The sequence below is a fragment of the Astyanax mexicanus genome, chromosome 22 (genome assembly GCF_023375975.1).
Source record: "Astyanax mexicanus isolate ESR-SI-001 chromosome 22, AstMex3_surface, whole genome shotgun sequence".
In the NCBI taxonomy this organism is placed as follows: domain Eukaryota; kingdom Metazoa; phylum Chordata; class Actinopteri; order Characiformes; family Acestrorhamphidae; genus Astyanax; species Astyanax mexicanus.
In genome coordinates, this window is record NC_064429.1 from 10,105,743 (window position 1) to 10,128,515 (window position 22,773).

The 22,773-nt window shown below is 38.1% G+C and overlaps 1 protein-coding gene across 1 annotated transcript; it reads right to left on the reverse strand.

The window, feature by feature from the left end:
- Window positions 1-7: 7 nt before the first annotated feature.
- Window positions 8-19,626, reverse strand: myo1ha (myosin IHa). Its single transcript, XM_049470276.1, has 31 exons — window positions 19,415-19,626; window positions 19,049-19,164; window positions 18,583-18,781; window positions 17,402-17,482; window positions 16,454-16,633; window positions 16,176-16,274; window positions 15,237-15,350; window positions 15,076-15,147; window positions 13,822-13,952; window positions 13,665-13,724; window positions 13,149-13,254; window positions 12,445-12,525; window positions 11,603-11,694; window positions 11,022-11,116; window positions 9,769-9,815; window positions 9,475-9,555; window positions 8,969-9,074; window positions 7,135-7,252; window positions 6,923-7,036; window positions 6,719-6,795; window positions 6,530-6,598; window positions 5,857-5,941; window positions 5,584-5,746; window positions 5,388-5,471; window positions 4,347-4,440; window positions 4,176-4,231; window positions 3,611-3,746; window positions 3,281-3,351; window positions 2,486-2,583; window positions 2,271-2,370; window positions 8-1,303 (listed from the first exon to the last, which is right to left on the reverse strand). The coding sequence occupies exons 1-31, from the start codon at window positions 19,592-19,594 to the stop codon at window positions 1,277-1,279; spliced, it is 3,132 nt and encodes a 1,043-aa protein (XP_049326233.1). The 5' UTR covers window positions 19,595-19,626; the 3' UTR covers window positions 8-1,276.
- Between the last annotated feature and the right edge of the window lie 3,147 nt (window positions 19,627-22,773).

Here is a 22,773-nt window from a genome sequence, read left to right on the forward strand (position 1 = left end):
CTGACGCCTCGTCCTTTATTTCTCATATACAAAACTAATGTACATATGGCTTCATGTCACAAATTCTGGAAAATACATGTTAAAAAAAAACAGAATGTTAGAAAACTATTGATCTTAATTAAATTTCTGAATTTCTGCTGAAGAATAAAGAGCCTGGCTAGATCAGGCTTGCTGAGGAGATTGATTAGCTTAGCTCTTGAACAGTTTATGGACTTGTGTGTGGAGATAAATGATAATTTAGGTGTTAAAGTTGTATAGAAACTCTGTGTAAGGCAGTGCTGAGAACAGGTAAAGTTATTAAAATAAATAAAACAGTTCAGCAAAATTCATATTTACAATTTGTCATCTTGTACCTCAAATGTAATGAGTTAGCCAATCAGTGCAGCTGTTTGGCTTTGTTAGTTTTGCACTGGAGCCACAAATGTTATGTAGCTAACAACTGTGTGACAGTTTGTGAATGCAACGAATGTTGTACTAATTTGTGGGGAATTTAAAGCAGCAGTCTTTAAGAGATATTATATATATATATATATTCATTCTAGGGCTGGGATTAATCAGATTGATTTGATTCTATGTGCGACAGTGATTTTCATACACATTTTACACTTTTTCCCTATATTTAGTTCATTCTAAAGTTCATTCAGAGTGGTCTGGTAGGTTTTCCTGGGAGTTTTCCAACAGATTTTACTGGTTATTTGAGTAACTTGAGTAATTTCAGTTCAAAATCTTCTGTTCACTCATGCATTGTTAAAAAATGCAGAGTAAGAACTGAAGAACCTCTGAAAGGAGACTGCATTAAAATGCACCTTTTAAGAGTACTGTTCCACATGCTCTGTGCAATTGCACATTCCCACCAGAGAGGTCTCCAAATCTCCAAACTTAGAGACTGTCTCTTTAAGCTTCCATCGCTTCTTAGCTACATTAGTTGATAACAGAAAGCCTCAAACATGTTTAAACTAAGTTGGTTGTACTTGGGGGAAAATATGAAATTGTGTAAATGTTCTTTCTTTCTTTTCTTTTTTTTTACAGCAAATTATTACTTGGGTAACTCAATATGAAAATAAACAGATTCTTAGTTCCAGTGGCTCTGCTTGAATTGGATTGAACCCAATGAAACAACATATATTGTTGATGTAGTTCCAACTTGCTCTAATGTGTGGATATTGATCCATGTGGGCTGATTTAAATACTAGAGTTCCTCTTTAAGGAGCTGTAAGCTGAAGATGCTGATGTAGGAGGTAACAGTGTGAGCAGCAGATCCTCCTCAGGATTCAGGTCATCGTCCTCTCGTTCGTGGTGCAACCTGGGGAAGAATTGAGAGGGAGAACCATTTGAACCATAAGAAAAGAAAAGTCAAGGGCCTTCAGTGACCAATTTTGGCTTGATGGTCTTGGGTGGGTAAGTGGCATTTAGTCCTGGAGATTATATATATATATATATTTGTTTATATAATATGACATGTTTTTATGCTCCAATGTTAAATAGTTTCACACTGCAGACTCTAAACTTGTACCTGTTGTAGCTTCTAAGAATTCTCCTCAGTGCTGCCGGCTAAACATTAATGTCAGGTAATAGATATGCTTTAAGGACACAAGGTGGCGCTATGAACACTGTTGTTAAAACTATGTTTAAAGACTCAGGGGCGCCGAGTGGTCCACTATGATTGGAAGATTGTTGGTTTGAATCCTGTTTATGCAGTTTGCCTTCAGCTGCCGAAGCCCTGAGAGAGTGCACAGTTGGTCTTGCTCTCTCTGGGTGGGCACAGTACAGTAGATGGCGCTCTTTCCCCTCATCACTCCTAGGGTGATGTGGATCAGCACAAGGCTGCGTCTGTGAGCTGATGTATCAGAACCGAGTCGCTGCGCTGCTTTCCTCCGAGCGTTAGCGCTGTGATGCTACTCGGTAATGCTACAGCATCAGCAGCAGTTCAAAAAGAGGCGGAGTCTGACTTCACATGTGTCGGAGGAGGCGTGTGCTAGTCTTATTAGCCCTCCTGGTGTTGTAGCATCAATAGTGATGGAATTTAATTGGTCTTAAAATATGCTGATCCCTAGTCACTAGATTGGATCAGGATGTTACACGTCTAGGTGTCCCTGTCTCCAAAGCCCCCAAAAGTTTTCATTTTGTAAATTTCTTGTTTTACTGCAGAGCAAAAAGGCCTGTTAAGGGTTAAACCTTTTGGAACCTCCAGCTTTTACATGACTTTGGAGTTAAATTATCTTAAAACTGTTCATTAAACCCCTTCAGATCACTCTGAAGTCTTTACTCACCACCGTCAGATGGCCGTTCTTGCCCTTGTACACCATGGGTTCCTGCCCTGTGCTGAAATCCACAAATCCCTCCTTCCCTCCATGGAACTGGAACTTGATACTGCGACATGATTAAATGTGAGTGCATTAATTACAGTTCACTCTGTATATCATGAGTAACTCATTAATTTAAATATTTTATAATTCATGAAACTAATGATTCAGACTCTCTTTACCTTCCCTGAACAGCTTTGATGGCGTCCTGCTTCTTTGTGAGCACGCTCAGTTTGGTCACAGCTTCAAAGAGATGGTCACACTGCAGCACCACATCCCCCTTATCATTCAGAACATTTATTAGGGTGAGTTCAAACTCTAAAATCAATTCTTACATCATTTTATTAAAGAACAAATCATTTCTAGACATTTTAGGCTGGATTTGGAGTAGCCCAGACTCAGTGTCCTGCAAGCTTTATAGTATTAAGGTTATTTTAATGGTGGCACAAAAGTTGATCACTGCACATTTTACCATCCCAGCAGCCACACCAGCAAAACACACTATATTTACCTCAGCAGTGCTACTCTAGTCACACATTTAGCTACCTCAGTAGTGCTATTCCAGTCATATAAATTATCTGACTAGTGCATGTGTCACATGTGAGTGAAATTTACAGAGTGCTACAAAGGCTAGGGCTAATTTAGCTCAGCTAACACTACTATCCTAGCCCTGTACAGCTTTTATATTTTAACTGGAAAACAGACAGTTTGTTTAGAGGTAGTAAACTAAAAGCATGTGATGATGATTTTAACATATCATTTAATATAGCTGAGAAAAGAGTAAAAATGAACTTAAACTTGCCGTTTGTTGGCTATTCTGTTCTATTCCTGATCGTTCTGTTGTTGAACTCTGATCATTACGCAATGTTGCTGTTCAGAAGCAGCGCCCAGGAACTTTTTCAGGAGCAGGGAAAACACTAAAATGTGCAGGGTTGAGTTGAGAACCACTGATTAAGATTAGACTTTAATTATTTTACCTTTTGTTTGGGGTCATCATTTGCAACATGCAGGATCATGATGGTGTCCCCCAGATTACTGACCGACACACCTGTAGATACATTAACAGAAAACACTGAAATGGTGATCTGGGAAAAACCTATTAACACAATAATAATGCAACTAATATAAATATAGATAACAACCAGCTTCCATTCCCTCTTCTCAAAGACCAGGTGTGTCTCAGACTGCAATCATTCAGTTTAAAGTGCAGCCTAAAGGTGCACTGCCAACTTTATACTGCAACCAGCCAGCAGGGGCGCTAGAACTTGCAACATCTCAGAGAAAGATCAATTGTCCACTAAAGTCACCTGTAAGCGAGACATAGTCCACTCTCTGTTTGATCTTGGCCTCTTCTATGAGGTAGACTGCAGACTGGGTGAGGATTAGCTGCCTCGGTCTGGGCTTAAACCCGTTCCGGTCGTACTTCACCACAGGAACGCTGTACTACAGAGAACACGAAAGAAGAGAACAGTCAGATCTCCATTTTCCTTCTGTTAGTTCATGAAGAACCTGGTGTCCTTTTTTCTTTTTTGGACTGTGTTCGGCCTTCCAACCCAAATCTGATTTATTGCATATGTAGATTATGTCCAGATAGCAAAAAATACATAAAAATCAGATTTTTACAGATCAGACCCAAACCACATTAAAAGATGGTCCAAAATTCAACCCAACAACCAACGTCTTCATTAAATACAACAGTATGTTTTACATCGTTACAAAGGAAACCCATGCAGATACGTTTGTGATGCTCAGACATGCAAATCCAAACTGATCAAAGTCGTCTCAACAGACCCATAACATGATCCACCAATGCCCAAAGTCTAAACACCAAGTTACGATGAGCTAGACTCATCTCTAGCTTTTCTGATGTACCTTGATGCGTTCGTGGCGTATCGTCTGCAGGACACGCATGTTAATGTCCTGCTCGCCTGATCAGCATATAGAAGAAGACAAAAAAGAGATATAATAGAATCATATACTGTAATTAAAACACAGCAGTTGAAGAAGAAGATGATGAAGGTGTTAATGCTGTGATGTACTGACTGATCCTGGTGTCCACAAAAGGCACAGCGACGCTCTGAGGGTAACTGTCCTTCTTCCCTTTAAAGATGGCACTGGTGATGATTTTCAGCTGCATCTACAGAAAGAGACGTGTGTGCTGTTATTATATCACATTTACATTAATCAGGCACAGCATATGAATAAATAAAAATCCATTTCTTGCTCTTAGAAAGTCCTACTATAGTCCGGAAGTTAGATTCACGCTTTGAGCCACCACTGAAGGACATGCTTTTCACATGCATTTGATGGTGGTAGAGTATTATTACAGGATTTTACACAAATACACTAACATGCTGTGCCAGGAGATGAATCCGCTTCTTTGGAGGATAATGTTATCGGCAGTGTTGTGCCAGTTCACAGCTTTTCTGAACTAGTTCAAGGTCAGTTCACACATGCTCAAAGTGAACAGTTCACGTTCAAAGTTCACAATTTTAATTCTGAACTAGGGTTAAAAGTTCAAAGTTCAGTTCATTTTACTTTTTTGGTGAGATATTCAAATAAATACTTTTTTTCACACTACGAGCTAGAAATCACTATACGTTCTTTGAAACGGCTCATTGTAGACATTTGCTCATGACGCTGCAATTGTGGGTTTCTTATCAGGTGATGAAAATGTTCATAAGGAGAATCGATGTGTGTCTCCGTGCATCATTTCCACTAGCCATTTTTTTTTTAATTGCAGCGCTTTCTCTCACTCTCGTCATTGGTCTCTCTCTCTCTCTCTCTCTCGCGCCCTCACGCTCCGCGCTCTCCGCGTCGTTGCTCCGCACTCTCCGTGTGGTTGCCAGTATGTTATTAACTAGCCAATGTTCATTTACAGTGATCTCTGCCGTTCATGACACATACTGTGAACTAATTCACGTTCAAGTTCTATATTAAAAATGTGTTGCGTTCAGTTCAACGTTCACGAAAAATGAGATTTGGCCTTTCAAGGTCCAAATCAAAAAGAGAACATCATTCGAATCAGGTCTGTAGGCCTGGTCTGTAGATGATTGTCTGAAATGTAGAGACTGATGATGGTACCTGAGCTTTCTTCTGAGGTGTGATGCCCCTCACGTACTTCCTCACCATCAAGCGCATGTGAATCTGCCGCAGCATCGCTGACGTCTGTGAGAACGAGAACACGTTTATTTACTGTGGTTCCTTTTAAAAAAGCTAAGCTCAACTAAAAAATCTGTTGAATTACAATTAACACAATTAAAAAACACTATATCAGCACCTCGGTCATGACTGGTGGAGGAGTGAGCCACGTGGTTTTATCCAGAACAGTCTTGGGTAGGTTGTCTCTCAGTCTGTTGAGGTAGCTCTGTCGGACGAAGGCCAGGTATTCTGAGTTATCCGTAGTTTTAGCCTGACCGCGCGTCATATAGCCTTTAATAAACCTGCAGAAACCAGTACAGACACACTGTAAACACACTGTAAAACTGCTTTAAATATCGGGTAATGCTTATTTTATTGGACGTCTTGTCCAGAAAGGTTTTATTCCACTCACTTTTTGATGACTTTGACGGCCCAGGCTCGTTTCTCTCTCTCTTTCCGGGCCTGAACTCCTCTCCAGCACGTCTCTATTTTAGTGGCTGAAAGGGAGAAAATGTAATATTTAATATTATTCTACATTCACAGTGTTTTAGATTAAAAATATATGTAACATTATCACAATAGGATGTCTTTTGTGTTGCAGTATAGTTGTTAAAATGTAATACAAACACTCTGTAACTTGATAAACACATTTATCAAGATTTACTCTAAATAAACACATTGTTACACTGTTAAAAGTTTTCCCATCAATTGTACACTAAATTCCCGAAAAAGGATTGTAAAATTATAGCAATTTAATGTGGAGAAATACACTGCTCAAAAAAAATAAAGTGAACATTTAAACAACACAATACAACAATATAACTCCAAGTAAATCAAACTTCTGTGAAATCAAACTGTCCACTTAGGAAGCAACACTGATTGACAATCAGTTTCACCTGCTGTTGTGCAAATGGAACAGACAACAGGTGGAAATTATTGGCAATTAGTAAGACACACTCAATAAAGGAAAATGGTTCTGCAGGTGGGGACCACAGACCACTTCTCAATATTAAAAATATTAAAGTCACTTTTTATAAAGATTTAAGAGCCAAATGCACAATATTCCCAAATTATGTAAACTTTACCTGCTTCCTTTTGTTTTTTAAACTCTCCTTTAGCTCGATAGCCCTTATACTTGGCCTGTATCCTCGTAGCTGCGACACAGAAGACACATCAATATTACAGACATTCAGTAATCAGATTATCTGAAATTCTTATTGTAAATGAATATCCTGATATATAAATATTTCTTTAATATTATTTTACTTACTAACCGAGTTCATGTTTACAGATCTCATAGGCGTCTTCAGTGGCGAACAGCGTCCGAGCATAACGGATAAATATTTTAGTCCTACAAACAACAGAGATCAACAAAATATAGGAAAAATATAGATACACTCGCTGGCCACTTTATTAGATACACCTTACATTACAGTGTGTACATTGTGTGTACGTGTATGTGTGTGTGTGTGTGTTACCTGCCCATTTTGTACTCATCAGGCTGGTAGCCCAGGTGCTTTACTAGTTTCTCCACCCCCTCTGAAGGCACCCCCCGCCAGTGCGGCCAGGTAGCCGGACATAACGGTTTATACCTACCCCACAGGACAGCGTTTTATTATTATTATTTATTATTTATTATTTATTATACTATTATCATAAACATTGTCATGGTTCTCATGAGTCAGTCTACCTCTTCAGAAACTCCTCGTATCTCCTCCTATAGGCGAACCCCGCCCGTCGGACCCTCAAGTGCTCCATCAGACCCAGATACTTCACCTGGTGCCTCACCAGCACGTCATCAAACTTCCCTAGAAGTGAGATTAACACAATGGTTGCACAGCTAAAATAGTTGCTACAGTAACACAGTTGCTTTTAAAGAAGTTGCTAGGTGGTTGGTAAGGTGATGGTACATGGTAACTAAGGTGTTGCTACGGTATAGATTAAGCTTGCTAATATGTTGCTATGTGGTTGCTATGGAAAAGGCTGGTTTGTAAGATGTTGATATGAGGTTGCTATGGCATAACAGGTGTTTGGTGAGTTTGTTTCCAGATGTGTTCCAATTAGGTTTGCAACGGTATGAGATTTTCACGGTATGATAACCGTCTCAGAAAATACCGCGGTATCACGGTTATCACGGTATCACCCTTAAAGAAATTACAACAAAGGTTTTTTGTTCAATTAACTATTTATTGTAGAAACCTGGAACAATTATAATTTTAATGTCTCCTTAAAAAAAAAAATAAGGTGTACACCATCAGGTGAAGGAAACCAGGTTTTTGCACTACTCTTAAGGGCATTAAGAGTGTATATAATATATATAAATATATAAATATATATAATATATATATACACACATACACACACACGTTATACACATTACATGTACTCTAATAAGTAAAGATCCTGTATTTAAAATATTCAGTACAATTATTTAAGTTTAAATTATTTATTATCTGATAAACTGAGCCTGGGTCAGTGTCTGATCAACAACTGTTATAAACGTCCGTTTTACTGCCAAGTTGGTATATAACCAGATACTGCAGAAAGAGGGGATTTATTTCTGACATGATCCTCACAATAGAGATTTCTATTTTAAGGCTTTCACACCGAGTTTGGTTTTAACATATGAAAAACAGGCACGTCAGAATTAGAAAATGAACGCATGTAAATGAATGGCGTCTTTCACATCCAGTCCGGCCAGGACCTTTACACGGACACGTGAATCCATCGTAGCACGCACTTCACGCCTGTACCTGCGTGCCCAAATTTCGGATAACTCAGCGCTTACCGCATGGGTTGTGCACGACTACAAAGAGGTTTTATTTAGGTTCAGATTAAAATGATAAACTAAACACATACTTTGCGCTGCACAGCGGGGTGGTGTTCTCGGAGATGGGAGAATAGGTTTGACGTATGTTCACCTTTAGCTGTGACTTTACGGCCACATTGATTATAAATCCGATAACCATCCTCTGGTGCGTTCGGCGGGTATCCGAAATAGTCCCACACTGCTGATTTTAGTTTAGCCTTTTTTTAGGCGGACGGAGATTTGTTTAGTCTGATGCACTTTCTGCTGTTCTCACCGCTGTGTGCTGAGAAGCTGAGGCGGAGCAGAGTTGCGCATGCGCGGGTGAGTTTGTCCGCTGGCATGCGTTTTACCGGTAATAAGCAAACACACACGGTATGATAACCGTGCATTTTAATACCATGGTATACCGTGAAACCGGTTACCGCTGCAACCCTAGTTCCAATTGGTTACTATGTGTTGTTGGTAATAAATAGGAGGAATATAGACGAGTGTACTAGGAGGAGCATGCCTCCTCCGATACATGTAAGGTCCGACTCCGCCTCTTTACCAACTTTAGGCAATGCAGCATGCGCAGCAGAGCTGAATTCCCAGCTCCAATACATCAGCTTACAGACACCTGTACTCTCTCTCTCTCAGACTCCAGCTGCTGAGGGAGAAGCAGCATGACCTGAAAGCTCTCTTATTTTACTGCTAAAACTGTCCAGTTTGGTCTCACCTGACTGTTTGTTGTCGTTGGACTTGAGGCAGCGGACGTACCACGCCTCCTTCGCCATCAGGATCTCGGTCAGCCCCAGCAGACTGTTCTTAAACTGAGTTGCCACCTAAACATCCCATTCAAAATCACATTCACACAAATTATTTCACCAGATAATAACGATTACATCACGCTGCTACTCATCTGTATATCCCCCTATCACTAGTGATGCCCCAACACCAGGAGGGTGAAGACTAGCACACTCTTTTTGAGCTGCTGCTGATGTAGCATTGCTGAGTAGCATCACAGCGCTAACACTCAGAGGGAAGCGCAGCAACTCGGCTCTGATACATCAGCTCACAGACTCACAGCCTTGTTCTGATCCACATCACCCTAGGAGTGATGAGGGGAAAGAGAGAGCGCCATCTACTGTACTGTACCCACCCAGAGAGAGCAAGACCAATTGTGCTCTCTCTGGGCTTCGACAGCTGATGGCAAGCTGCATGACATGGATTGCATGGCCTCACCGTCTCTGGCCTTCTCCTGCTGTCCACCTCATCACTAAGGAAACACTGCCGGATTATCGAGTTCTTAGACTGACGCATCGCCTGTGAACACACACACACACACACACACACACACACACACAGAGACAGAGATACAGAGATGTTCAGTATCTTGTCACTCCAATTTACTGCTCTCAGCTCGTGTATCATCAGCACTGCAGGGTAAACAGTTAAGCAGCGCTGCATGTTGGCCCGGGTCGAGCCGGGTCGTCCTCAGTGTAATCCCTCAGCTTCAGTCTAAACCGCTCCACTCACCTCTTTGATGTGTCGATACAATAGATCATTGTTTTTGTCGATGAAGCCTGTGGAGCAGAGAGAGGAGAGAGGACTTAGAGCTTTAGACATCAGAGACAGAGACCTGACCCTCCGACTCATATCTTTTTGAACTGCTGCTGATGCTGTAGCATTGCCGAGTAGCATCACAGCGCTAACGCTTAGAGGAAAGCTCTGCGACTGTATCAGCGGTTCTGATACATCAGCTCACAGACGCAGCCTTGTGCTGATCCACATCACCCTAGGAGTGATGAGAGGAAAGAGCGCCATCTACTGTACCCACCCAGAGAGAGAGAGCAAGGCGAACTGTGCTCTCTCGGGGCTCCGGCAGCTGATGGCAAGCTACATGCCTGGGATTAGAACCAACATGTTCATAGTGGCAGTGCTTTAGACTGCTGGACAACTTAGCACCTTTACTGTTGATGCTTTACTTATACAGGCAGTGTCTAATAGCAATGTCTTTGAGGTGTTTATTATATATTATTATATATGTGGTGTACATTCTAATATTTAATACTATGATTAATGCAGTATTTACTTTTGGATTTTAAGGCATGGTTTAATGTGGTGTTTGCTGCAGTGATTATTGCAGTATTTAGTAGCATTACCTTCAGTGTTTAATGTGGTATTTACTGCAGTGTAAAGGGAGCACTAAACCATTTGATTTTAGCTGACTCCAAATTTGAAAAAGGCTTAAAAATGGGGATCAGTAGTTTGGGAGGGGCTCATGGGTGATGTATGGGTTTAGAGGCGGGGCAGGAAGGAGAGCTGATTGGGCTGAGCAGTGTGCTCGAATAGCGGCGAGAGGCAGATGGTTGGACGTCAGCAGTGGGGGCGGTATTATTGGCAGATTAATTTGCATATTAGCATCATCCTCATCTATAGCACAGAGGTGGAAATTACTGTAATTAAAGCATTTTTAAAGGTTAGGAAAGGTTTATATTTTTTTAAGTAGGACTGGTATGTTTTATTACCTCAAAGGAACACATTTTAGCTATTAATGAAAAAAAAATGGTTTAGGATTTGCAGTAGATTTAAATTAAATGTTAAATATGGTGTTTACTGTGATGTATTCATTGTTTATTGTAGTGTTTACTAGAGTGATTCTTGTGTTCATAGTGATGTTTACTGTAGTATTTATAATTAGACTTGCAGTAGAATTAAATTAAATGTTTATTGTGGTTGTTTAGTGTTTATTACAGTATATATTTAGTGTTTATTGTGATATCTCTTACCTACAACGCAGTAGGTGACCTCTCCGGCGTAGTGAAGCAGTCTGAAATCTCCTCTGTCCAGAGTCTTACGAGTTTTCTTATCTGCTAACTTGTGTCTGAAAGTCAGTGATAGAGAGAGCGACAGGTATCAGTCATTCAGCTCATAGTTAAACAGTGTTTAAAATACTGTTCTCAATATTTCAATTTTCTTCAAAATAGACCAGTATTTCTGCAGTATTTCAGTTCAGTCTAATCACAGCTGAGGATCTGCTTGTGTAAAATGAGCCTCTGGTGTTCAGGTCTTAATAAAGGCTGGCGTGGAACAGACTCTGAGAGTGAATATGTTTAATTATGTAGTTAATCTGGATAAGAAGTGAGTAAAGCAGCATCACAGCAGCTCCGTCTTTCAGCAGGAGCAGTGAATCAGTCAGCAGGAGATTTAGCACTGAGCCGAGGCTCAAATCTTCAGTTTCACAAACAGCAGAGTCTGACAAACCCTCACACAGAGCTCACACAGAGCTACAACGCTGTGCCACTTTATCAGAAACACATACAGTAGTATTCTGTCTAAAATTCCTTCTTTAATTTTTATATAAACTCACGTTACAAAGTGAGGATGATTCCCCATTTTCTCCTCCAGCTTCTCCAGAAACGTGAGATCAGTGGCATCACCTGGTCTCACACACTCCTCATCCTGAACACACACTTTATTTTAGACCACACATTATAATCAGGGCCTAAAGTCTGTGTTTGGCAAATGGAGCAATCACACCACTGTAAAAATTATTAGAAAAAATGAAGAGATCTTACAATTTTAAGGCCACGTATTGCACTAGATTACTTTTACCTAGTTGTCTTATTATTAGTCAGATAAGCTTGCAGTAGTGCAAATGTGCCCAGCTGGACCCAGTCAGTATACAGTCTATATGTAGTCGTCTCTGTCCAATGAAAAACAAGGTTCTCCATTTTTATCAATGTTTAGTTTACTACATAATTTGAACCCACAAACTGTCCTTTACACTGTGCAATTTTTTTTTTTGATGAACGGACCAATAGAAATACTTTAAAATGACCTGAAATAAACTCTTTTTACTTTGATTCCATTGCAAATTTGGAGGTTTTTTCCTCTCTTCTGTAAAGTTATTTAGTTAGACCAACTTTTAACAAGACACTTAATGATGTTAGTTGAGTTGATTAGTTTGCTATAGTTTACGATGCAATTCATTATTCAATATTCTGTTCAGCTGACTTAAAAATGACATTAACAAGAGCAATTTCAAGTTTTGTTTTTTTATATACATATATAAAAAAAGTATAAATAGAACATCGTTAGATTCATTTCACTTTTACATAGATTTATATTAAACATTTTTTTGCAAGTTTGTTATAAAGTGCATGTGTGTGTGTGTGTGTGTGTGTGAGCTTGTTGGGGTGTAATCCATACCAGCACTGAGATGATTCCTCTGTGTTTCTCCTCCACCAGATCACAGATAATTTTATTATTGAAGAACTGCACAGGTTCCCACTGACACACAAAAACACACAGGTCATACGTCATACATACACACATATGAGATTATAAATAAGAAATTTAGTATTAAAAGTTGTACAATGTCATGCTCAAAAGCAACCAAGCAAATTTTCACATTAACCTATAAACCTTGTACACTCTAAAAAACAGAGGTACGATATGAGTACTTTTTTGTACTCAAAGGTACACTCTTCATAATTGTACTCAAAGGTACAATACTGGTCTTTACAGGGTCAGATGTGTTCCCTCTGAAGTCATTCTCAACAGCAATAAGTACAAATTTGTACCATTTATCCGGCCAAAGGGAACATTCAGTGTTCTGTATCACTGTACTAATAAACAATATATAATTTAATTGCACATTTTTTATTTGAAAGCCAGACAATTTTGGATCGTCAACTTTTTGAGCCATATTCAGTTGATGATGACGTTTATAATGTTTATAATCTTTACTGGCACAAAAACCATGGGTACAAAAAAGGACTTTCACTGAAAGGTACTTTTTGTACCTCAATATAAGGTACAGCCCCAGCGACAAGCTTTATACTCTTTTAAGTACAAATCTGTACTTATATTTCTTAGAGTGTAAATGTACAAAAAGAAGCTCAGTGCCTCACCTCGATACCCTCGGCCTCGTACTCCTCCTGCTCGGCCTTCAGCGTGAGCTGGATGAAGAGCTGCTGCAGCTTCTCGTTGCAGTAATTAATGCAGAACTGCTCAAAACTGAAACAACGACACATCCATCAGATACGATTACTGATAAGCTCCAGCAGATACAGACACGCATAATCAAATATAGACATCTACAAACATGCTGATGTCCAGGCATGCTCTATCATTTATCCATGAGATCTGTAAAGCAATATGTAGATGTTGAGTAACAGAGTCCTCAGTTACCAGAGCGCGTGGATCGCATGCTTCATTACCCGCACGCTGCTGTATCGCCTATCCGCCGGGCGCTAATTGGAGCGCGCGGCTCTGGAATTAGTATGCGAGCGGTTTAATAATGCACAGGGTGGTGAAGATGTTCCACTGTTTAATGGCTCTGAACGGAGGAGATCCTCTGACGTAGCCATGGTGATAACCTACATTTTTATCATGCCCTGTGTTTAGTGTTGGGGGTTAACAGGTACCTGTTCACGTAGAACACCTCAAACCCGTAGATGTCCAGCAGTCCGATAACCGTCTTTCTGCTGGCGTCCTGAAATTCAACGGGAATGGTAAGGAATTCCATTAAAACGCTGGATTTTACATTCTTCATTCCCAAAAAGAACCTCAAAACACTTCAACATGTTCCTGACCTGATTCTCCAGAGACTCATTAATGCGATTAACCAGCCAGGTGAAGGTGCGTCCATAAATGGCTTTGGCCAGAGCGTCTCTGACGTAGATGGCATGGTCCACTGTGAAAGGACACAACACCTGGAGCATAAACCCAGAATTAAACCATTACTATCTACACTGTTAATCAAACATACAATATAAAAGGACACTCTGTAACAGCCATGCACAATTCTAGAGTCCTTTAACGAGATATAAAGCCTTAAAATGGCAGGAAATTAGTACTTTTTCAGCACCTGCTCACTTATGGTTCTAAAAAAGCCCAATAAGGACTATAGTATGTGTAAACCTTGCAGAGTGATGCATCTTTTCCAGTGGCATGAATGTGGTCAGCAGAGAAAGGGTTAATTTACTGTTACAGTCTTCAACACTGAGGTCAGGCAGTCAACCAATACACAAGAGATAAAAAAGCCCATAGGGGGAATGACTACACATTGACTGTAAGTGTCGGTGATGCATTTGTTTCTCTAGAGTTTTCTTGTTTGTTTGCTTTTCTAATGCTTTTACCATTTAAATTGTATTGTTTTGTTTGTGTAATACTTTCCTTATTTCAGCTTAACCTTATTTAATACCTTATTTTAATTTATATTTATTTTTATCAGCCCTTTAAGTTGTAAATGCTCGGCTGCATTGAATTAAAATAAGGGTTATCTGCAATGTATTATCAAGAGAAAATAAAAGTTGATTGATTGATTGATTAGCAATAAAAACACATTCCCATTATTTAAATATGTGGTGCCAGAAGCCAAAGGGAAACATGGTGATCTACATCCTCTACACACAGTAATACTGTAAATACAGTACTGTTATTCACAGTATTACCGTACTTAACAGATTATTTTTTTGAAATGTATAATTTTTATAAGTAATATAATTTTTAAAATAATATTTTTACAGGTGTTCTTACTACAGTGTAGGTATAAAAGATTGTTGCTATAGGGTTGCTTGGTAGTTTCTACGTGATGACAAGAGTTTGTAAAGTGGTTGGTAGAGTGTTGCTATGGTGTTGCCAGGAGGTTTATATGTGTAGCAAGACAGTTGCCATTGCATTCCAGGTTGCATTGCTGCAATGCAAAAATTGTACACTCATTTTGAAAGTTATAAATGTATAGATGCCCAGATCACACAATCTAGAGCATCTAGAGTCGAAAGTGTGTCAATCTCAAAAACTGCAGGTCTAAAGTTCATAATGTGTCTGTTTTACCTCATCAGTTCTGGCTTCAATTCTCTTGTAGGTCAGAGATTCATGAAGAATCTGAACATGGACTCCAGTCAGCTGCACAGGAAATAAGGAACATGCTTTAAAACTCATTCAATCTGAACTGCATTATTGATTATTATTTCACACCAGGCCAAAAACCCCACCTTCGATACCCAGCGCAGTTCTGCATTAGAGTTCAGGACTGCATAGCCTTTAGTGTCTCCATCAAACTGGACGTTCCCCAGGTGGAGGACGCTCGCAATGACCCCAAACAGATGCTAAAGGGAAAAAACAGGTGACTGGTCAACATAGTATAACACAATATAGTGTAGACTCAATTAACCCCTAATAATAATAATAATAATAATAATAATAATAATAATAATAAACTTTATTTATATAGCACATTTCATACATATAAATGCAGCTCAAAGTGCTCCACAATAAAATTAAATAAATCAGCAAAATGTAAAAGTAATATAAAACAAATAAAACAATTAAAAAGTAACAATTTCATAAAATAGTTGGAAATAAGACATTTATATTAAAATAGAATATAAAATAGATTTAAACAAAATTTATAAAATAAGGATAAGAACAGCACAAGTATTTAAAAATAAAGAAAGAAAGAAAGAAAGAAAGAAAGAAAGAAAGAAAAAAAATCAATAAATAAAATAATTAAGTATATGGGGAACAGAACTAGTAAAAAGCTAATATAAAAAGGAACGTTTTTAACTGTCTTTTAAAGCTAGTGACACTCGATGCCTGACGGATATTAATTGGTAAAGCGTTCCCTAACCCCCTGTTAATTTTCTGCCTAATATATTACCCACTTATATCTTTAAATGAGGATTTTTTTATTCAAGCATTACATAAAATGGTTTAATGTTTGATAATATACATTACTACAAATTCTAATTATAAGTGTAATAGATATTATTTAAAATTTGAAATAAATCTGCAGTTTTAAAAATATAATAATGAATAGGAATCATAAAATTGACTTTTTTCTAAACTTAATTTAAAATCAGTATTTTCCTAATAATAAAAAAATAGAATATAAACATGGTTAATTCTACAATTCTATTTCTATTAATTCTCACCTCCATGTCAGTGTCATCGAAGTGCACGACTGAGAGAGCGTTCCTGACTGTTTTCCAGTCGTTCTTGTCGTTGATGGAGATCACACTGGAACACTCTCCCTGCAGAAATATAGAAACCATCAGAAACCTTTATTATAAATCTTATAATATAAATATTAATATTTATTATAAATATTATAAATCTTCTCATCATCATCTTATTTATAGAGTTTAATGTTAATATGATCCAGATGAGTTCAGAAGGTTTATTAATGGTTATTAATAACAGGTGTTATTACCTGGGCCAGGTAATTATAGTGCTTTGTGTCTCTCTCCAGACCCAGCTGTCTCAGCAGGTCCTCCTCTCCTCCCTCCACCAGCTGGTAGAAGATGTGGAAGTTCCTCTCGCCGTGGTTCTGATGGACCACCCGGGATTTCTCCAGCAGGTAACTGAGGATGTGACCCCCAACTGCATCTCCCTGCGATCAGAAAGAGCAGATCAGGGACTTAAAGGTGAGAAACAGCGGAGTGGGGCACAAAAATATCCCCCAAAAATGTATGAGTTTACTGTAAACCAAAATAAGTAAAATTTACTTTAAAAAAATTAGCAAACCGTTTCCTTTAAAAGGTTCGTATCGGGCAATGAAAAGACAGGTTGATTTATTTATTTTTGTTATACCAATTAATTTGCACAACAGTTCTACTTAGTATCATCTTGAGTTTCAAATAAATAAAAATGTATTTGATAGATTTCTTCTTGCTTATCTTTTTAATTTAATTTTACTCAAATATTCTTTCATAAATATTCATGTAAAAAAAAATAAAAAACAGACCAACTAAATTGTATTTACTTGAAATACAACATGCACTCCCAGCCTTATACACTATAAACTCAGATAAGTTGAGTATGCACTTTGGATATATATATATATATATATATATATATATATATGTATATATATACATATATATATATACATGTATATATATATACATGTATATATATATATGTATATATATATATATATATATATATATACGTATATATATACATATATATGTATATATATATATGTATATATATATATATATATACGTATATATATATATATATATACGTATATATATAGTATACTCTGCTTTTTTATATTTTTATCTATATTACACACAACATATTTATTAACTATTTGATATTATTAATAAGTTCCCTATTGGGAGAAACTTATGGCATAAAATAAGCTTCCAACCTGGCTGTCGAACTGGATGTCCATGTACTTTCCGAAGCGGCTGGAGTTGTCGTTCTTCAGAGTTTTGGCATTTCCAAAGGCCTGAATTATAAAATAATATTAATAAACATTTATTTAATCTCTTTGCATAATTTTCATTTGCAATTTTTTTAACCTGTGCTAACATACACTGATGATGAATGGAACATCTACAGAGACATTGCTCAAGAGTTTAATACCTCTAAAGGTTTTCTAAAGCTTATTGCATGTACATAAAATGATTATAAAAACACTGCCTGACGAGTCAATGAGAATGAGTTTGTCTACATTAATTTAATAATACAATTGATATAGAACACCAGAATTTATCAGTAATTCTATCAACTTGTTTACACAAACTTGTGTAATCAGATAAAGGGGAAATAAAGCAGAGAATGTTTAGATTTTTGCTTTGCAACCAGCCAATAACCTCACAGAATAAATTACATAATTATGTAAACATCACGTAAAACCCAATCTTTACACCAGCTTTTTAAATACTTTATGGCATGGCCTATTTTTTTAGTAATTACATTAAATTAATTATATTTATGTTATTTTTTAATATATTCTCAGAAGACAAGTTAAACAAAGCAGAATAATTCTGTAGGGAGAATAATGTTTTCTGCATCCAAAGCCACATGGGACTCAATACCAGTAATTGAAATTTAATTTAATAGGTAAATGTGTATCAGTATGTATTGACATATAAGTATTAATTTTTTTGTTGTTTACTTATTTTTTATGTATCATTTTCATTGGGTTTTAAGGTTCTATTACAGAGTTTGGCTAATGTTGTGTTAGGAGTCTTGCCCAGGGACTCATTTTAGTTTAGTCATCCAGACCAGGAATTGAACCCAGGCGTGGTGTTGTCCATTTGTTGCCTCAGGACAACAATAAATAAAATTAAAAGCTACAGAGGGTTAAAATATCGAGTCACCATGTGATCATACATCAGCGAATAGATGAAGATTATTTATATTCTTCAGTTTTAGCAATGTTTTACTACAGTTGTGAGAAGATCCATTACTGGTGGGTCATTTCATTCAACACCACTGTAAATAAATCTGAATTTCTGTACCATGATCCACAGATTTACACCAAATCTTAACCCCCCAACTTATCTCTTAAATAATAAACCCCAGATTAAACTGTACTCAGACCTCCAGGACGGGGTTGGACATGAGCATGCGGTCTCGGACGGTGTCGAGCAGGGCGCTGCTGGGGCAGCTCACAGCGTAATACTGCAGGATCTTTTTGGAGGCCTCGGTTTTTCCGGCGCCGCTCTCTCCAGAGATCAGGATGAAGTGGTTGTTAGCCTCTGTTAGCATGGTGTGGTATGCATTATCCGCTAACGCGTAACTGCAGCAGAGGGAGATAAAGCTATCTCAACATTTCTGTAATAAGCTGTTTAAATAAAAACATTCTAAGAACATGCTGAAAACTTAAGTAACTAACTGTAACATTCAGAAAATGTTTAACTAACCAAAAACTGTTAGCTGGGATTACAACAGAATCAAACGCTGGATTATTAATGTAATCCCTGATGGCTCTTTAATAACAGACTAAGGTGTTTAACATTAGAAAAAGGACTAAACACAACTTTTACACACAGACTTTCAGACTCACATGTGAGGTGGGAGCTCATAAAAGTTGACCCCCATATACAGATCCATGTGCTTCTTACTGTACATGTCCAGCTCTTTATACGGGTTAACCGAGATCAGGAGCGTCCCTATATAGGTCTTCAGAAAGATACAAATACAGGTCAATTAATAGCAGCATCACACCATCATTATTTAATATTTTTAAACTTTTTATAACTGGTAAGACTGCTAATATATATATTATTATAAATTTAATGAAATCTGTATGACCGTGCAAGTACACTAGGTTAAATTATGTAATCATACTACATACTACATACTATTATAGTACTGTTTCCATTTACACAAATAAAGCGATTGATTGTAAACAGGTAAAGGCTTTTCTCACGTAAATGAGATCCTCTGAGAAGCGTTTCTTCAGGTTGTCCAGGAAAGCTGTCTCACTGTTGTGAGCGTCCAGCAGTACGAAGTCCTGGATACCGACTCTGTCTCTGGCAGTTAACGCCCCTTCCAGATCCAGCAGACCCAGCTTCTTCTTTCCCTTCTGAAAATTACAGAATGATACCATTTAGACAGAAGAAAGGTGATTGGCTCATGCTTTGCAAATGTGTAAAGGTGTGCAGGTGTGATGGAACACAGTATAAACCAACAGGGTGTCGGAATGGTATATGTTTATACTTCTCTACATCCAATCACAATCGGATTCATATATATATATACTGACACAGACAAGGAACACCTGGAGAACGTAACGAGCGGGTGGGGTTACATACAAGATACATGTAGGAACACTAATGACAGGGCTATGCTAGGGGGTGGAGACAAGGAAGAAACAAAACAGAGCAACAGGCTAGAAATCAAGCAAGAAAACAACAGAAACAGAAAGGAAGAACTAAGAAAAGATTATGTAAGAGGATAAAACAAATACAGAAGATTAAATATCTCAGGTTTATTCAGTTTCTATAAATGTTCCATGTGCTGAAATGAACTGATTCAGATCCTCATATCTCCAGAATGTGGTTTATTTCTCCTGGAACTCTCTCGCTATAATCTCTCTGATTCAGATCGAGCGCCGGCTCTTATAGGAGCATAATTGAGCCGCACTCTTCCAACCGCAAACCCTCCTGCTGATGTTTAACTAAGAGCTTTCTGGATCTTTGGGCTGCTGTAATTGGATACGGTCTCTCTGTATGACTGACGGAAGCCGGTCTGAACAGCGTCTGGACGTACGCCCGCGGATCATGTCTCATCACCTTCACTTCAGTGCCCTTTAAACACTCGCTGGCACAGAGCTCGCCCGCCTCCCGCTGAGACACACCTGTGCAAAACTGTCCTCCTGAGTCTTTCTGATGATCTGAACTCTAACAGTGATGAGAATCAGACACTTTACTCCAGATCCTGAGTTAAATAACACCCAGAACTTTATTATAGAGAAACACACTGACACACATTTACACTGATATAAATCACTTATTTACCGTTCAAACCCAACCCCCCAGAGATCCTCCAGAGATCCTACGGAGATCCTACACCAAACTACATCTCCAGCTTCAGCCTGTATCTTTTCAGTAAAGGCAAGACTTAAATGTTTCTTTTCCTAATTATTATCTATTATTTTATTAGTTTTCATGCACGTACATTATTTGCAAAACTAACTTAAACTAAAAACTAAATTAAACTAAAAAAAATACACAATTGTGCTGACTCTTATATGGAATAAAACATATTTTATGTTTTAGCATATTAATGTTTTACACCCAAATTTCTATTTTTGAGTGTAGCCATAAATGGTCAGAAAATTTAACTGATAATCAACACACTGATCACGTTTTTTTGGTATTGATTTTCATTATTTTTCTTATGTTCATATCGCCCATTCTAAAATTGCACACAAGAAATATTTGAGTCATCAGTCAACTTTTATCACTAAACAATTTAAACTGTTTAAACCATTAAAAAATGAACGGAGTTGACATTTTGTGCCTTAACTCTATTCTGCACAACAAACAATATCACAATAACAGTACTTAATATATAATCATTTATCAGAATAAATAAATGACCATACTGTTAATTTATCCTAAACTTTTTTTTTTTTTTTTTTTACAAATTATTCAAAAAAGGGCTTTGACGTATATTTTAAGCATTGTTTTTGTTTTTATGAAATGTTATCAGAGATAAAAGACATGACCAGAACATTTAGACTCTAAAACTAAATCGTTTTATGATAAATTCAAAGCTAAATGAGAAATAATGTAATCAAGTCTTTAGTTTAATATTTTGTGTATACATTTTGCCTAAAATATCTAGAAATCATTATTAATAGTGGAAAAATACTTAATTAATTAATTAATTAAGATTTTTTGGAAATATAACAGAATTATTATGCGGGAGAAGTGAAATTATTTTCACATTTTTATTTAAATTTGAACCATCCTAAACTTTTTAGCCAACCTTAAAACTTCATCCAGATAGAAGCATCAATAATGTGGAAATCCTATTACTTTTATTATTTATTTATAAAAATTAAGCTTAAATTTACATATACTGTATATTTTTTAAACATACATAGTTTCTTGATAGTCTTTAATATCTTCTAACTTTTTAAATCTGTTTTCATCTGGTTTTCCCTCCATCGCTGGGTAGAAGCAGCAGCAGCAGCGGTTATTTGACTTTCAAATTACAGTGAAAAAAGAAAAACATTAAATCTAATCTAATGACCCAAAGCCTCCCAAAATCCTCCTACAGCCCCCCACCCCCCACCACCACCACTATACTCCCACACCCCCCACACCCCCCGTCCAACAACCCACACAATCCTCGTTAGCCCTCTGCTGAAAGAACCACTTTTTTCCCTTTCTTTTTTTTTTGTCCTGTAAAATTCCTCTGAAAAAGAGTTGGGACAATGAAAAAGCTTTTAAAATGCAGTCTACATTCCATTACATATATTCCCTCTGCATATCCTTTCACTATTTATTCATTAGAAAACATTTAACGTCACAGCCAATTTCACACCGGCCAGTCCTCGGACAATGGGGGAGATTTGGCCTATTTGGGCCGCGAGAGGAGGGATGGAGGGATGGAGAAAGAGGAGAGGGCAAAGGAGAGGGGGACAGGGGACGAGGGAGGGAGGGAGGGAGGGAGGTTCGTCTGATGTGGGGGTCTCTAAAAAAAGTGGGGCCTTCTTGAGACAACGGCGCAGACTAAATAGTGCTGTAACGGTCCGTGTCCTGCTGCTCTCGGGATCCCTCAATTAGAACGCCCTCGGGCCAGACAATAGGGGCTTGTTATGAGCAGTAATATGGACTACTGAACCCCGAAATTCAGGACGGGAAGGGGGTGGAGGAGGGTGGGGTGTCCTCGTCTGTGTATCAGACTGTGGCGCTCCATCGGGACGGGCGGGTTTGGGTTTGTACTGTTCTGGTCCCTCCAAAAACGAAGAAGAAAACTCAAGAGAAAACCCAAAAACACAAACTCTCCAAAACACCATCCCAACGCACCATCCCTACCATCCCCTTCCATCATAACATCCCCCCAACTCCACCCATACACACCCCCCGCTCACCACTCGCTCTAAGCCAAAGAGGCAGGTGAACAATATCATTGAAGGTCCCCCATTTGAGATGTCAGAACCAATCTGAGTCTCGGGGGGCATTGTGAAGAGTGTGGAGCTCCCCCACCTCATCCACCGCCCCCCATCTCCACTCGCTCCTATTCTCCACCGCTCCTACATGGGAACGGGCTGAA